This window comes from Eumetopias jubatus, unplaced genomic scaffold (assembly GCF_037043125.1).
Source record: "Eumetopias jubatus isolate StellerSeaLion01/CBP00866 unplaced genomic scaffold, mEumJub1_p1.0 scaffold_3, whole genome shotgun sequence".
NCBI classification, from domain to species: Eukaryota; Metazoa; Chordata; class Mammalia; order Carnivora; family Otariidae; genus Eumetopias; species Eumetopias jubatus.
The window spans coordinates 22602872-22618948 of NW_028274809.1; the positions used below are offsets into that span (position 1 = coordinate 22602872).

Below are 16077 nucleotides of genomic sequence, written 5' to 3' on the forward strand. Positions count from 1 at the left end.
TTTGGAAAATAAAAAATTCTAAAACCTATTAAGTAATGGTGACATCCTCAAACATAGCAGTGATTACATTGCTTTTCCAAAGGCCAGTCTAACACTTCAACATCCTTAAAGACCATGGCTGTTCCTGATTTGGTACCTAATATTAACAAAATCCGTGAGTAGATAAACAGAGATGTGCTTTTATCAGCAATGGCTTTTGAAGTGCCCTCATAGTGGCTGAGGATTCTTCTCATCTACTTTGTGCCTATCAGAGATTGCAGATCACTGTTTGATAAGTTTGGTGTTAACTAGAGAGATCAGAGATCTAGCTGGATTTGGTTCCAACAACCAAATCAAAATCTGAAGTTGGCTATTCTAGACTTCTTAATGCTACAGTGCCATTTTGTAATCTTTGGGAGAAATTCAGGACTGGTGCCAAGAGATAGCATAGCAGTGTGGTCAAGAGTTCTGGTTCTATAGCCATTTCCTTGAGTTTGAATCATGATTCTCTCTCTTACCAGTTATGTAGCCCTGGTGAGTCACCTAAATTCTTTCTGGCTTAGGTTCCCTAATTGTAAAACAGGATGACAGACATACCATTTTCAAAGAGTTGAAATGAGCATTAAATAAATTTGTGTAAAAAAGCTTGACACATATTAATGACTATATGTATGTTAGCTTTTGTTCTAAATTGACAGTTTTATCTCACAAGATCAAGGTTGAAAAATGTTTCCATGAGTAATATACTTTCAGATATGTTCAAATACACATACAAATGTATATACACATGTATGTATATGATATATATAATGTATTATATGTGTGTATATGTATGTATGTATATTTACCAGAGGTGTATGGAGCAGAATTCTACTCAGAGAAATAGAACAGATAAGATACACACACACATGCACACACACACACAAAGAGAGAAAACATGTAGCACATATTCTATATATTGTATATAGACACATATATACACAGAGATAGAGATTGATTTCAAGGAGTTGGCTTCCACAGTTGTGGGGCCTGGCTAGACAAGCCTGATATCCATAGGGCAGGCCCAACAAGCTGGAACTTCTTGGGTAGCAGCTAACACTGCAGAGCACAGGCAAAATTTCTTTTTCTCAGAGAAACCTCAGTTTTGCTCTTAAGGCCCTTCAACTGATTAGATGAGGCCCACCCATATTATTGAGGAGAATCTCCTTAAAATCAACTGAGTATACGGGTGCCTGGGTGGCTCAGTCGGTTAAGCATCTGCCTTTGGCTCAGGTCATGATCTCAGGGTCCTGAGATCAAGCCCCACATTGGGCTCCCTGCTCAGCAGAGAGCCTGCTTCTTCTCCCTCTGCTGTTCCCCCGCTTGAGTGCTCTCTCTCTGTCAAATAAATAAATAAAATCTTTGAGAAAAATCAACTGAGTGTAGATGTTAACCACATCTGCAGAATACCTTTATAGCAGCAACTAGATTAGTATTTGAGTGAACAAGTGGTTACTGTGGCCTAAAACTAACCATCATTAGAGGCTTTCAATTCCAGATTGCACTCCCTGAGGTCTAGGCTTTTTAGTAAAGGATTATGAGGGACACTTTCATCTGGGCACTACTAGTCCTACTCTGCTGACATCTTTTGTTTTCAATTCTGAGAGATACAATTAAGTAGTTATTTGTTAACAATATCCAGCTACCAATATCCAGAAGTTATTTTTCCTCTATTTTTTCCCACTTGAGAAGTACTTTAAGAAAATTATCAAGAAGTCAGTTGTTCCTGGCACAAGAGTCGGTCACTTTCCATCATCCACTTGGGGCACAACTTTCCTCATAGGAACTGAAGAGAGCCTTGAGGTGACAGGAGGGGCCTTACTTTTCTCCCATTAAGATTCTTGGAATCACAGAATTTCAGAAGCTAAAGAGCCACCCTCCTTCCTCATTTTACAACAGAGGCACAGAAGCCAAAGCAGCCAACATCACACAACAAATTGGTGTCTGAAACAGGAATACAACAAGATTTTCTAACTCCCTGGTGAGGTTTTAATCCCTCCTGATCTTTTCCACTCTCCTTTTCTCGGTCTACACATTTTCCTCAGGTATTCAAAGTATAATGACAAAAAGCTTAGCATTCAACCCAATGATGCTATAAAACATCTTGAGACTTTTTCAGGAAACTTAATGTTAAGTCAGGTAGTTATAATTTCATTTTTTCCTTCTTACTTATAGTAGTGGGGTGAATGGTGGAATACTTGGTAATATAATGCTGTAGATAAGCACAAAAAAATCTAAAGAGAAAATAGATACTTCAGTGTGAATCACTAAAAATGTAAATTAATGTTCATTTCTAAAATGTCTCAACCTATGTAAAAATGGGTAGAAAGCTTTGTTTCATTATCATATAGGCCAATAATAGCTACAAAAGGTGTCATCCAAAACAAGTGGATGTATTTCACGTGAACACTCAACCATATGGACACGGAGGACACAGAGTCTTTTATTAGAATTACCCATGAGCATATGTCTCCTTACATGCTACAGAAATCCTTGGATAATCAAATATCATTCATCTGTCTTAACCTCTAATGCCTAGAGCAGTCCTTGACACATCTGGCAATTAAGAGATGAGATGAATGCCGTGCTCTCCTAGAATTAAGGCCTCTACTTGTAATAGAGGTGGTTGGTAATGACAAAACATTTCCCAGTTCTTTTGAAACGGAGCAAATAACCATTACTTATTAGTTATTTATAAGATATACTTTCAGAAAATAGGTTCAGTGTATTTACACTAGAGCTATCAACAGATGTTTTCAAAGAGGAATGATAAGGCATGGAGATAACATGACATTAAAAGTAACACCATGAATTATTACTTTGTTTCCTCATATATAGTGGGAGTGGAACATGAGCTATATTATAGTTTTTTTGTGAATATTTTCCATTTTTTCCATTAAAAAGGGGCTTAATGATAAAAATAAGAATTAATATTTAGTATTTACTTAGTACTATATTGCACATCTAATTATAAATGTTGGCCTTGTAATATATAAAAAAGCTTTATAGGTTTGTTACATGTACATAGGACTTGTATAGTTTATGTTTACACTACTGCAGGGTCAAATGTGCAGGAAGAAAAAAGTGAAATGGCTAAAGCACAGAGGAATTTCTTATGGAAGAGAGATGCAATAACATGATCCCACCAGTAGACATTGTAACACAGGCAGATCTTAGCTAGGAGGTCCTTTGTGGGGTAGTATTTCTTGAAGGTTGGAACTATTTCCAATTTGGTATTTATAAATCAATCATTCTTTGATAGACCTGCATTTCTTAAACATAATTTGAATTCTAGGACAAGCTCAGTCTCAAGAAGTTCATATGTTTTAGAGCAAAGTCTGTGAAATGTACTCTACTTAAATTTCTTAATTTTCAGTGTTTGGGATCAACCTTAATATTACCATGGAGAGGGTTATGTAATTCTCTGTAAGATTTGAGCCACTGAAGGGGAACACTGTACTTGTCTCTTATGCACTATAGTACTAAACATGTGTAATAATGGTAGCAGCAATTTCCATTTATTTAATGGTCAGCAATTATATTAATTTAATAATATCAAAATATCAATTAACTTAATAAATTCTATTTAATGTAGGCATGGCTCTAGGCACCTGGAACACATTTACAGTATTTGATGTATTTATTATCAGGTTTACAAGGTGGATTTATTATCTCCATTATAAAGGGGAGAACTAGAATCAGAGAAATATAGGAATCTAATTAAGAAGTGGCGGAGCCAGATTTCAAGGTGAGATTTGTCAGATTCCCCTAGGTCTGTTTCCTTTCTTCCATGGGGTCTGCACTCAGCAGATGTTGAATGAATGAATGCTCTTCTTTAAAATCTTTATAAACTATGTGACAGTTGCCCAGTATGCATGTAATTTTAAGGATCTAATGGGACCTTTAAACTTTAAGGAATTAATACTGTGTTCTAAAGTAGACATTTTATTTCTAATAGCACAAAAGCAAACATCTGGGTATTACATTCATTCATAAGGTTTGGGAGTGTTTCAATGGTTCTGATAGACCTTGTTTGTTCACACCTCCACTCAATACATTGATTTGCTATTGTACATCCACCAGGGAGGGGACTCCTTATTCACACATGCAAGATACCTTCTTTTTAGATCATCACTTTGATAAGCACATGTTCAACTGGAATCATCTTGAGTAAGGTTTAGTATATAAAAGTGTGATGAATTAACACATAATTCTCATCATGATTACAAAGTGCAAAATGTAAAATTCTCCTGACCTCTATAGGGAAAGAGTTTTGGCAAGCAATGTAAGTTTTCTCATCACTACAGGAAAGAGTTGGCAAACTGTCACTGACCACCAAGCTTAAATCCAATCTTGAGAACAAAGAGGAAGTGATCCTGTGTTCTATAAGGATAATCTAGAATTTTTATATGGGTCCTTATCTTAAGTACGGTTGAATAAAACAGTGAACAAAGAGTAAGAGTTATAAATTGTATATACCATTTACTGTATGCCAAGAAATATTAAAAGTGGTCTACTTAAATTTTCTCATGTAATCCTCCCACTTAAACCTGTGAGGGAGGCAGTATTAACTTCATTTTACAGATGAAGATGCTGAGTAGAGAAAGTAACTTGCCAAGAGGCACACAAGCAGCAAGGAGTGGAGGCAGGATTCAGACCAACATCTGCCTAATTCTTGTGCGCACATTCTTAACTTCTTTTCAAACTGCTTCTGAGAAGTCTTCCTTGACTTGAGGATTTAGGAATTTGACACAGTATAGGATGTCTGTGAACATCTGAGACTTCACATGCTCACAGCTGACTTTCCTCTCCTGTCCCACAACCCTGCCCCTGATCACCCTCCTCTTCTTTATTTGTCCCTTACTCCTTTTCATATGATCCCCCAAACATGAAAAAATTGGCATCTCTCCAGTGCCCTACTGTTTAATTTGTTGCCAAGCTCTGTAACTTCTTCCTGCAATGTGCCTTGAATTGGTCTCTGACTTTTCCTACTGATTCCTGACTTTAGTTCAGAGCTCATTGCTTTCCATCTAGAAACCTGAAGTCATTTTCTGACTGGTTTTCTCTACTCCTTTATTATTCTTGTTGTTCTTGTTAGTACTATTATTGTTATCACATTTTATCATTGTTCTAAGATTCATCCCAAAGTTAAGCTGTGATGATTCCTGTCCCCTGATTTTTAAAAACATCCTTTCATCTCTTTTGCATTTGGAATTATGCCCAAATTTCTCACCTAAGGTTGTGGGGAGGCAAATTGAGACCTCTCTTCCCAGGGGCTATCAGAAAATACTTGGAGATTTTTCCGACCATTCTCAAGTAAGGCTGGAATTGAAACAGTACCAGGAAGTAGTCATATGCTTCTTATCGTAATGAGTCCTGGGTTGTTATTTCACAAGCAGGGCAATCAAGGCCATGTTACAAAGAGAAACATTATTTCCTCATAGGGGACTAAACTGTGTTGTGTTTAGAAGAAAATTAATGTTTGCTGTAGTGAGATGTGTTTGCCTTGGAGTATGCTAGGGAGGAACCCAGCTGTGACCTTTGATGATTCAGCGTCTTCCCCACATCAAGGGAGCAGAACCCACTTACCCTTCCTCAGAGCCTGAAAAATCTAAGAAAGAAAAACTGCCCTAGGATTTGGTTGAAGATCAAGACTCCAATGCTAGCAAAATTCAAGAAGGAAAGTAGCTTTCTTTTCTTGACAAGAAAGGGGTGCAGTTTTGAGATGAAAGAGTTTGGGATTCCATGTGTGGAGAGTTGAGATTGAAAAGGGATTATGAGGTGATGTTCCGAGGGATCTAAAAGATAAACCATGGCTGGGCATAAGAGAGGCAACCTTCCTCTCCATCACTCTCTCTAAGCATAAACTCTTACTCTGATTTTTCCTTTCTCCTTTTTCTCCCCCTCTTCCTCTTTTTAGCACTTATACTCCATCATCTATAAATTAGTTTGATTATTATCTATCTCCCTCTACTAAAATGTAAGTCCCATGAAAACACAGAACTTTATATTAATCACGGTTATCTCCCTAAAGTCTTGAACAGCGCCTAGCTCAAGTTAAGCACGAGTAAATATGTGTTGAACAAACGAAGGAAGGCTAGAATGAAGGAAGGCATGAAAGAACCTTCAGAAGGCACCAACTGTGAAGTTTTTCCCCATCACATATGCTATGAGGGACTGAGTTGGACTCAGTTTTTCTATACAATTCTGCTTGGTGAAGCTTACCTGACTTTTTAAGAAGTAAGTTACTTAAATAAACCTAATATTGAGCAAAAGAAGTAAGGCACAAGAGAAGGCATACAATATGATTCCTGATTCCACTTATATAAAGTTTAAATAGACAAAAGTAAGCTATATTGTTGAAGGATGCCTTCAAGGTTTATAAGGCCACTTAAAAAAAAAAGGCAAGAGAATGATTATCAAAACCTCCAGGATAATGAAAGTTAGAAAGAATGTGTGGTGGTCTGGGCTATTTTCAGCCAGTATTATGTACCCTCACAGCTCCCACAGGTTGCTTGCTCTCTGTTGGTGCTCTTCTGACTTTTCCATGAACTTGAACATATCTCGAATAATACCCAGAGTGGTTTGGAAGGTATTATGGTTACTATTATTGTATAGCAAACCACCCTAAAACTTAGTGATCTAAGAAAAAATTTTATTATGTTCATAGACTCCACCAAAGAGTACCAGACTAATTACTTGCTGATCTAGGGCTTGAATCAAGCCCTGAGTTCCAGTAGTTACTTTGTGTACTCTGACCCTTTGCTTTTCTTTCACTGCGTTTTTTCCCTCTTCATCTCCAAGTATTTTGGTTTTCAGGGAAGCAGAAACAATAAAGGATGCCATTCTCTTACTAGGTAAACTTCAATGCTGGAAATGGCCTTTGACCTGTCTGTTGATTTGTCTGAGAGCTTCCATCCTCTAGACCCTGCCTTAGGCCAACACTTGGTCAAGATGAAGAGAGAACAGAACCCAAAAAAATAAGGTAAGGGAAACAAGTAAGCTGAAACATTAAGTAAAAATTCATTATTACAATAGGAGGGAGGATTGGTTTCTTCTAAATAAACTAGTCAAAGAGAAGTCATAGGTGAGATTAGACAGTGACATGCACATCCTGGAATTCCAGACTTTGAAACAAGGCAATTTGTTGTTTTGGTTATAGAAAGCATCAATGTAAACTCATGGGAAAACAAAATCTAGGATTCACATCGGGTTTTATCTGTCTTCATGCTGAGCGTGCTCTCTTACTTGGATGGGATGTTGACAGATTCGCTGACAGATTGGCTCTAGCATTACAGAGGCGCAAACATCACATGGGGACCCGGTACATTGAGGTTTACAAAGCAACAGGTGAAGATTTTCTTAAAATTGCTGGTGGTACATCCAATGAGGTAGCCCAGTTTCTCTCCAAGGAAAATCAAGTCATTGTCCACATGCGGGGGCTCCCTTTCACAGCCACAGCGGATGAAGTGGTGGCCTTCTTTGGACAGCATTGCCCCATCACTGCGGGGAAGGAAGGCATCCTCTTTGTTACCTATCCAGATGGTAGGCCAACAGGGGATGCTTTTGTCCTCTTTGCCTGTGAAGAATATGCACAGAATGCATTGAGGAAGCATAAGGACTTGTTGGGTAAATGATACATTGAACTCTTCAGGAGCACAGCAGCTGAAGTCCAGCAGGTGCTGAATCGATTCTCTTCGGCCCCTCTTATTCCACTTCCAACCCCTCCCATTATTCCAGTGCTACCTCAGCAATTCGTACCCCCTACAAATGTTAGAGGGTGTATACGCCTTTGAGGTCTTCCCTATGCGGCCACAATTGAGGACATTCTGGACTTTCCACAGATATTCGAACTCATGGGGTTCACATGGTATTGAATCACCAGGGCCGCCCATCAGGAGATGCCTTTATCCAGATGAAGTCTGCGGACAGAGCATTTATGGCTGCACAGAAGTGTCATAAAAAAACCATGAAGGACAGATATGTTGAAGTCTTTCAGTGTTCAGCTGAGGAGATGAACTTTGTGTTAATGGGGGGCACTTTAAATCGAAATGGCTTATCCCCACCACCATGTAAGTTACCATGCCTGTCTCCTCCCTCCTACACATTTCCAGCTCCTGCAGCAGTTATTCCTACTGAGGCTGCCATTTATCAGCCCTCTGTGCTTTTGAATGCACGGGCACTGCAGCCCTCCACAGCCTACTACCCAGCGGGCACTCAGCTCTTCATGAACTACACTGCGTACTATCCCAGTGTTTGAAAGATATGTGGTGATCCTGAAACCGTCAGATATGACAACTTCTAGCAACTTCAGGGGAAGTTTGTCTATACTCAGGCTGCAGTATTCTCAGCAAACATGATTGGACAGTGGACTTTTGCCCTATCTTTTGGTAGAGTAAAAAATTTGAGCCAGTGAAGCCAAATCCTTGTAGCAAGCAGCATTCCTGGCTCCTTGCTGATTGCAAATAGGCACTTAAAATGTGAATTTGAAATTGGGTGACTCCATTACTTCCAGCTAACATGGCATCATTGGTCTTTCCTAAGTTTTAAGTCTTGGACAAAAAAAAAATACTAGTGTGTACCATCTCCATCAAGAACTCTGTTATGGAAGCTTCATTTGTGTGTTTCCATTTTTCATTCTCCATCTCCCTGTCTTCTGCACAAGTGTGCCCTCTCACTAAGTAATTCAAGAATAAGGTCTTAGAATCCTTAAGTCACAAACTTAAAAGAAATAAAAATCGCATTTTCCCACTCAAAAAAAAAATTGGAGATTGGTTCTCCCTTCTCTATGTGGTATCTGGAGGCAAGACTGTAGGGTAGAAAAAGGTTCAGAAGAGTTAAAAAGCATAGACCAAACTGGCCATTTATACTCAAAGTGTTATTTGGTTACTTTCTTAAAAATGGATTCTCAAAGTAAAAAAAAACATACACCCATAAAACACTATGATGGATCCCTTATACTCATGCTAGTTATTGGTCTCATTTCAAAGTTTTCTCACATTCACATCTGCCTACCCAGTGGACAAGAAGACATTGTCATAGAGCATGTGGTGAAGTGTTTGCATTTTTAAAAAATTGGAGGCGAGAGTAATAATGTCCTATTGCTTTGGGGACTGCTACAGAGCTAAAGCATCAAAGAATTTGTAAAGACCACCTATTCAGGTTAGTTTACACTTGCCATCAAAAATAAAATCCCCATGTTTAGAACGTTGATGAGAATGTGAAATACCTCTTCAAATACTTTTTCTTTTTAAGTGACTTCCAATATACCAACCAAACTTGGGGGTTGACATCACTGCATCATTTTTCACAGTGATGACTTCTGAGCCGTCTTCCATCACACAGTGTGTAAATGGCCCTACAGTTTGCACTTGAAGGGACTTTCCTCACAATGCAACGTTCCTTGCTCATTTCTGGGTGGCCACCTGCTTCTTTCTCTATTCCTCTGCTTTCTTGTACCTCTTTGCTGGCTCCAAGTCACCCACACATCTCCACCCCTCTTGACTTCTTGGGAGGCAGGGGGCATCTGCATGGGGAAGATCCCATCTCACATTAGTCTTATTCTTCTTTCTGGCTCTTATCCATGATATGGATTTTAAATAACTTTCAATGGAAGTTAGCAGATAGTCATATATCAACAAAAGAATGGCAGTAGGCTAAAAAAAGAAAAGCCAAAGAAGTCTGGATAACCCATGAACTATTGTTAATTATACTGTCTTTTTTTAAGATGTTAATTTTTGTTTTAAGATGTTAATTATGCTGGGTTTTTTTTTAAGATGGTAGGAGTAGAATTTTAGAAGTTAGAATATAAAGAATACTTCATTTCAGATCAACTAAACTGACTGTGAAATCTTGCAGAACCAGATTCTCTCTCCATATCTCTCTCTTTCTGATTTTTTACTACATTTTGGCTCTTGGTATTTTTGAAATGGTACACTAATTATATGTAAAATATAATAGTTGAGCTTGATTGCGCATATCGTTCCAACAATATCTAATGCGTTTTATTGTTTGCCCAAGGGTTAAATATAATTGTTTTAATTCTTCACTTAAAGAAGTAGAAGGTGAAATGACTGGCACACAAGGTCATTTTCTTCAATATGTAATTTGTTAACCATTCCTAAAGTATCCGGTATTAAAGGCAATAATTTGAACAAGAGTTGAGCATCCAGTTATATATAATAAACTGTGCAGTGAAATATGTCTGCAGGCTAATTAAAGATACTGAGACATTTTACACTGCCTGGTACTTTTTTTATTCCAGCAATTTGGTATATACAGGCCCTGTCGGAGCTTCCAAATTAACGTTTACAGCATGAACATAACTTTGCCTGCTAGACAGCCAATCACCAGTATTGTGTTAAAAACAAAAACAAAAACCAGCTTGTGAATGTGAAAGGCTATAGGGAGAAGTGTCCACGATGGATGAAACCATTAGAAAGGATCCAGAGAGTGTGGCTATTTTGCAATTTGAAACTTTAGAAGAAAGCAGAAATCCATGTTTCAGTGCAAGCCAGGCACTATTTACACAAACCTCCAATTAAAACTGAAATAATATGTAGTTGATCCTCTACAGTTAGCTTTATTATGGAATAGATTTAAAATCAATACGTGTGAAGTTCAGGAGAGGGTCATTGCATGAAAATGTTGGTAGTAGTAAAAAGTCCTGCAATAAATACCTAAAACATGGAAGTTTGCACTATACTTTGCATTTAGAGATGAAGCTAAAATAAAGACTAATGTTTAAAAAACGGGGCTGTGTAGAGGATTCTTGAAACCTAGATCTTGAGCAAAATTTGGGGGTCTTCTCACAAGAGAATCTACCTATCCCCTTACCTAATCCTTACCTGGTAACCCATTTCCACAGGCTGGGCTCATCTTCACAGTTGGTCAGGGTTAATCTTTCACAGATACCACTTGGTGAGAAGCGGGGGATTTCTCTCTCAGAGACCACCCAGAGATGAGCAGTGCTGCTTTGTTCCTTCACTGTGATTTCCCTCCCTAGGCATTTGAGGTTTTATGCGATCAAGTGTACTTGTCCTCAGTCGTAAGTAGATTGTACAACCTGGACTAGACATAAAGCCCCAGGACGTCCCTTCTAGCCACTGACTCCTTCCCCTGAGTCCTCAGGAGTGCCCTTGGAAAGGCCTTTGCTGTTGAGGTCAGTGTGTTGTCATTTTTTCCCTTCTTATTCTTGCAATGAAAATAACTTTACTTTTTTGTCTTTATTATTAAAGTTTCATAACATTGCTCCTTTTTGTTGCTGTTAGATTTCATTGGCTTTGCCTAAGATCAAAGCTGTTATATCCTTCAAACCTCAGAGATTGTTCCTAGCTGGGTACCAGGTGAATCCCCCACCAGCCCGGCCATGCTGCCATTTTATTCTGTTTTGGGGAAACCTTGGGCTAATTGTTCTCCCCATTATGAGAACATAGATTCTTTTTGGACACATTTGCTGAGCTGAACTGTCTGTCCATCACTGAAGGACTTTTACACTCTCCCTTCTGCTTTTCTACCAGTAGCATGAACAATTAGCACATAGCTGCACAAAGGAACAGATGCATGCTAGAGAACTGACTCCTAATTTTCTAATAAATAACCTTGTAATTAAATACAAACTAATGAATATTTTTATGAGTGATTATTTGTTAGATTCATTTGTTACTGTTTGGATTCATTATGAGTTTTTTTTTTCAGTCTCTTTTTATTTTAGTTTTTGAATAGGCAATACTTGTATATGGTTCAAAACAGAAAAATATATAAAAAATGCATACTCAGAGAAGTCTCACTCCATTTACCCATTCATATAGATAACGTTTGCCATTAGTTTCTGGTTTATTTAACCTGTGTTTCTTTTTCCAAAAATTAGTAAAAATGTGTGTTTATGTATATTATGGGTATTCCTTTTACCTTAGGCAAAAGATAGCATAGTACATACATTCTTTTGCTCTTTTACAGTAATAGCAGTTCATAGAAACCTTGTTCTTTTTGTTAGTTTCTGCAGAGTACTCCATGATGTAAATATTGTAATAAGTATTTTTGGTCAAAATATCCCAAAATAAAACTTCAAACTATAAAAATTATACATTGTAAAAATTGTTAAAAGATTAAAAATCTATGGAAGAAGCATATTGGGAAAAACTACACAAAATTAAAGTTAGTATAAGTAGTCATCATAAAATAAAACTAAAAAAGCTAAAACTTCACATGATAAGGTTTATGAATCACTAAAATCTGATACTAGAATAAAATCTGATACCACAATCTTCTTAACAAAATTTAGACATGTCAAATTTGACTTGGGAAAATTGAGTTTGTTAGAAGAGTTTCCAAAGAAAAATCACAATAGCAGAAGCTATAATTGGGAAAATACGATGTTTTCAAGAAATCCAATAGAATAATCATAGCTTGAGAGTAATATTTAAGTTGGAAAAGAGCAATTTCAGTAGAAGTAATTTCAGTTACATTAAAGATAAAAATGGAAAAAAAGAATTAACTGTCCTGTATAGAAAATTGATCAAAGAATCAACTTGGCTTAATGAAATAAGCTCCAAAAATATTTTCATGATGAAAATTGATCATGTTTGTATGATCCTGCTTCACGTATCTTATATGGGATCAAATTTATCTACTGGGGCATAAAGTGGTATCAAAATAAGCTGTACTAGCTTGTCCTAGGGTCCTTTTCTACACTTTTGCCCTTGATTTTTTTCTCATCTCCTCTTCTCTTTTCTAAAGTCTTCGATGTATCATCTCAGAGCTGCTTAACTATGAATCAACTCATCTTTTCTTTGAAGCACTTCTTTCTGCCTCCCTTTTCTCAACAACTCAAAGCCTCTTTGCTCTTCAAGCCCTTGACTTCATCTGGCAGGTTGGACCTCCTTCCTTCCTTTCATCACACATCATCTTTGTTGACATTTGCATATTTTAAATATTCATTAACATGTTGAAGAAAGAACCAGCCTTCCCTGCAAATGCCCTTATCACTTTTCTTTGAAATCTATGCTGACCTTTCTGGCTCCCTGCCTCTTCTCTGTCCCCTCACCTAAATTCCTGGTTCCCCAAAGTATGCTTAGTCCAGCAGCGGCTGGGGCCAGTCCTATTCTTGGTTGGGGGAACTCTAGGAGCCCTTAGTGTGGAGCTCCAATGACTCAGCATTTCACTAACCCTGCTGCCATTTCTAAGTTGGCAATGTGCCCTGAGTTGGTAATCATATTGAGGCTTGTGCTTTGATAAAACTTCCATCATATATCTTAATTCCAGAGTTTGTATTCCTGTCTTCTTACTTGATGCTTCAGTTTCTGTTTTGATAGCACACTTGGTACTCCTGTCTCACTAAGACTGCATTGTCAGCCTTCTTTAGAGCCTAGAGTCTTACCCTTGACCTGTAGCCTCAGGTCTGGGGGCCTGTTTCCAGAGATTCTTGATGTCTGTCAGCCACCTGACTGGCTGACCTCTGAGTACTACCTGTTCTACACCACCCATTTCCAGTCTTCTATCTACTGGAATGCCTACCCTTTATCTCATGTTGAACTTCCCAGGCAGAGACCACTTGACTAGAATCCTCCCTCATCCCCACACATTTTTCTCCAGATAGGATCCAGGTCAGGTTATACTTCTTTCCATTTCTAGATACTGGCCTCACTCTCTAGCATCTGTTCAATTCTGGGAAGTAATTTCTTGCCCAAGTCTCAGGGTAAGCCTTCATTCCGAATTCCCATTTTGACAAAACCTTTACTGTATTTAAGTACCTAGATTAACATTTTTATTGTATCATTCTCCACTCTTTTTGGAGTTTACCTGTTAATACTTATTTCCTCCTAGAAGAGACTTTTTTGATTGATTAATTTTTATTTATTTGCTCTATAGTGCTCTTAAGTATCCTTAAGATAACAAATAATTCACTTACTATCTACAGTTTCCAAAGATTTCATATCATCACTGTTACTAAAATAAGAAAGTTATCCATAATTAATTTATTGAAAACTTGTCATGTGCCAGTGCATGTAGGAAACAAAGATAAATAAGATAGAGTCCTTGTCCTTAGCTAGCTCAGACACCATACAGTTAAAATACAGTATGGATAAAAGTCCCACCAGGCAAGGAACTCTGGGAGCACAGAGATAGGCTTGACTTACCTACTTTGAAGTAAGAGTATCAGGGGTTGCTTCACAGCTTATTTGAGGTGGTTTCTGAAGAGTGAGTAAGAGTTGCCATAAAGATAAGGATATGCCTGGCAGAAGAAACAGGAAGGAGGAAGATAGGCAGGCATGCCAGAGCATGGCACAGAGCATGAATAATTTGGGTGGTTCCATTGTAAGCTCTATTGAATGGGGGAAGGGGCAGGAAGTATGCCTGGAGAGACAGGTTGGGGACCACTGGTGAAAGATCTTACATGTTATGCTAAGGAGTTGGGACCTGGTTCTATTGGTGATGGGGACCTATCCCTGACAGTTGAGCAATTCAACTGCCTGTTGGAGTAATCCAGCCCTTCTTGCCTGCCTCAAAATGTATTCACAGCATTTGAAGAATCAGCAAGACTTCTATGCTCCGGAAGTTACATAGTATCAGTGTGACTCTTCCAAAAGGCAGGTATCATTCTAGACATTATCCCTACAGATACCACATTTTACATACAAATATCTTTCCCTACTTTGTAGATACCTTGTAGAAAACTACACTTAATAGCTTAATATCAGATTAACCTGATATCTTGATATTTATTTATTTACTTTACTTACATTTGAATATTATGGTGAGTGTAGAAAATTTTTTATAAAAATAGTAACTTTTCACATGCATGCATGTGCATGTGTGCAAAAGAAGGACAAAGAGAAAGTAAGAGATTGGAAGGGTTTTCTGATTTGGCAATGTACGTTTTGTATTTCTCTAAGTTGTATTGATCATGTATGGCTTCTCCCTGTCTTGTTAGGATAAGCTGTTAAAATTTTCTGGCAAAAGACTAACAACTTTAATTTTATCATATGGTTCTATAAAATAAATTGTCTGTCAAGTAGCCATGAAGATATTTCCAAAACTCTTCCCTTTCACAAATATTTTCAACAGCTGTGATCTAGAGAAGCATGAAAAAGTACTGAGAATGGTGGGTTTTCTGCCTTGTTTGTAATGAGAATCTTAGTGAAATGCAGCAGGATGGATCATTTATGTGTTCAACGTCTATTTAGGCACTTATCTAGGTGCTAGGGGTGAGGTTTACAAAGACAGAGGGTGGTTCCCTTTTTTCCAGTGTCACCTTGATATCTATTAGTGACTTCCTTCTCTGTCCTCTAGCTTGAAGCTACTTCAGTCCAGCAGGCTTGGCCCTGCATTCCATTGGGGTGGAAAGTACATGGGCATTTATGTGCTCTTGGGGAGACTACAGCCAGTGAAGGAGCAATTTCCTGTGAAATTGCTTCTGTGCCTGGCTTCCCATTCTCTCTCTTGCTTCCTCCATTCCCTACCAGTTTTTCTTGGGAGCACTGGGGACAATGGATGATGGTAGCTGTGTGTATCAACCAAGATTCTTCAGAGATGTAGAACTAATAAGAGATAGATACACACATATATTTATGCATATGTACATGCAGTTGATTCTTGTTATTCACAATGCACAGTAGTTATGTTCTGTGAGTTGCCGCAAATACTGAATTAGCAAATACTGAACCATTGGTCCTGGAAGAAATACAGGATTGGGTTCCTGGGGCCACCAGTGGCAACATTTTCCTCAACCGAGCAACACATAACCTTGTTTCATGTGTGTTTCTATTCTAAAGACACCTTATATATATATGATTCATTAACCCTGAACTCAACTCATGCCTAACACATGTCTTTTCTCCACAAGGCATATCCTAGCCTCCCTGCACTTAGAAACACAAGACAGCACTTCAGCGCTATGCTGGGGGGCCATTTTAAACAGCAAAATCAACAAAAAGCACAAAAATGCAAAAATATGGCACTAACTAGACCATGAAAACGATACTTGTTTATAGTCGTGAGAGCTCAAAGAAGGCAGAGATTTGCCTGTTTGACCTCAGATGAAAACATGCACGTTGGGCA

General features: G+C 38.1%; 1 protein-coding gene across 1 annotated transcript in view; it reads left to right on the forward strand.

The window, feature by feature from the left end:
- The first annotated feature begins 6894 nt into the window (after nucleotides 1-6894).
- The window catches only part of ABCA12 (ATP binding cassette subfamily A member 12), a 215468-nt gene continuing 206285 nt past the window's right edge, over nucleotides 6895-16077 (forward strand). Inside the window, exons 1-4 of the mRNA XM_088021951.1 lie at nucleotides 6895-6995; nucleotides 7286-7647; nucleotides 7863-8259; nucleotides 12757-12889. Coding sequence (XP_087878077.1) covers nucleotides 6895-6995; nucleotides 7286-7647; nucleotides 7863-8259; nucleotides 12757-12889 — 993 coding nt within the window. The remainder of the gene's footprint in view (nucleotides 6996-7285; nucleotides 7648-7862; nucleotides 8260-12756; nucleotides 12890-16077) is intronic.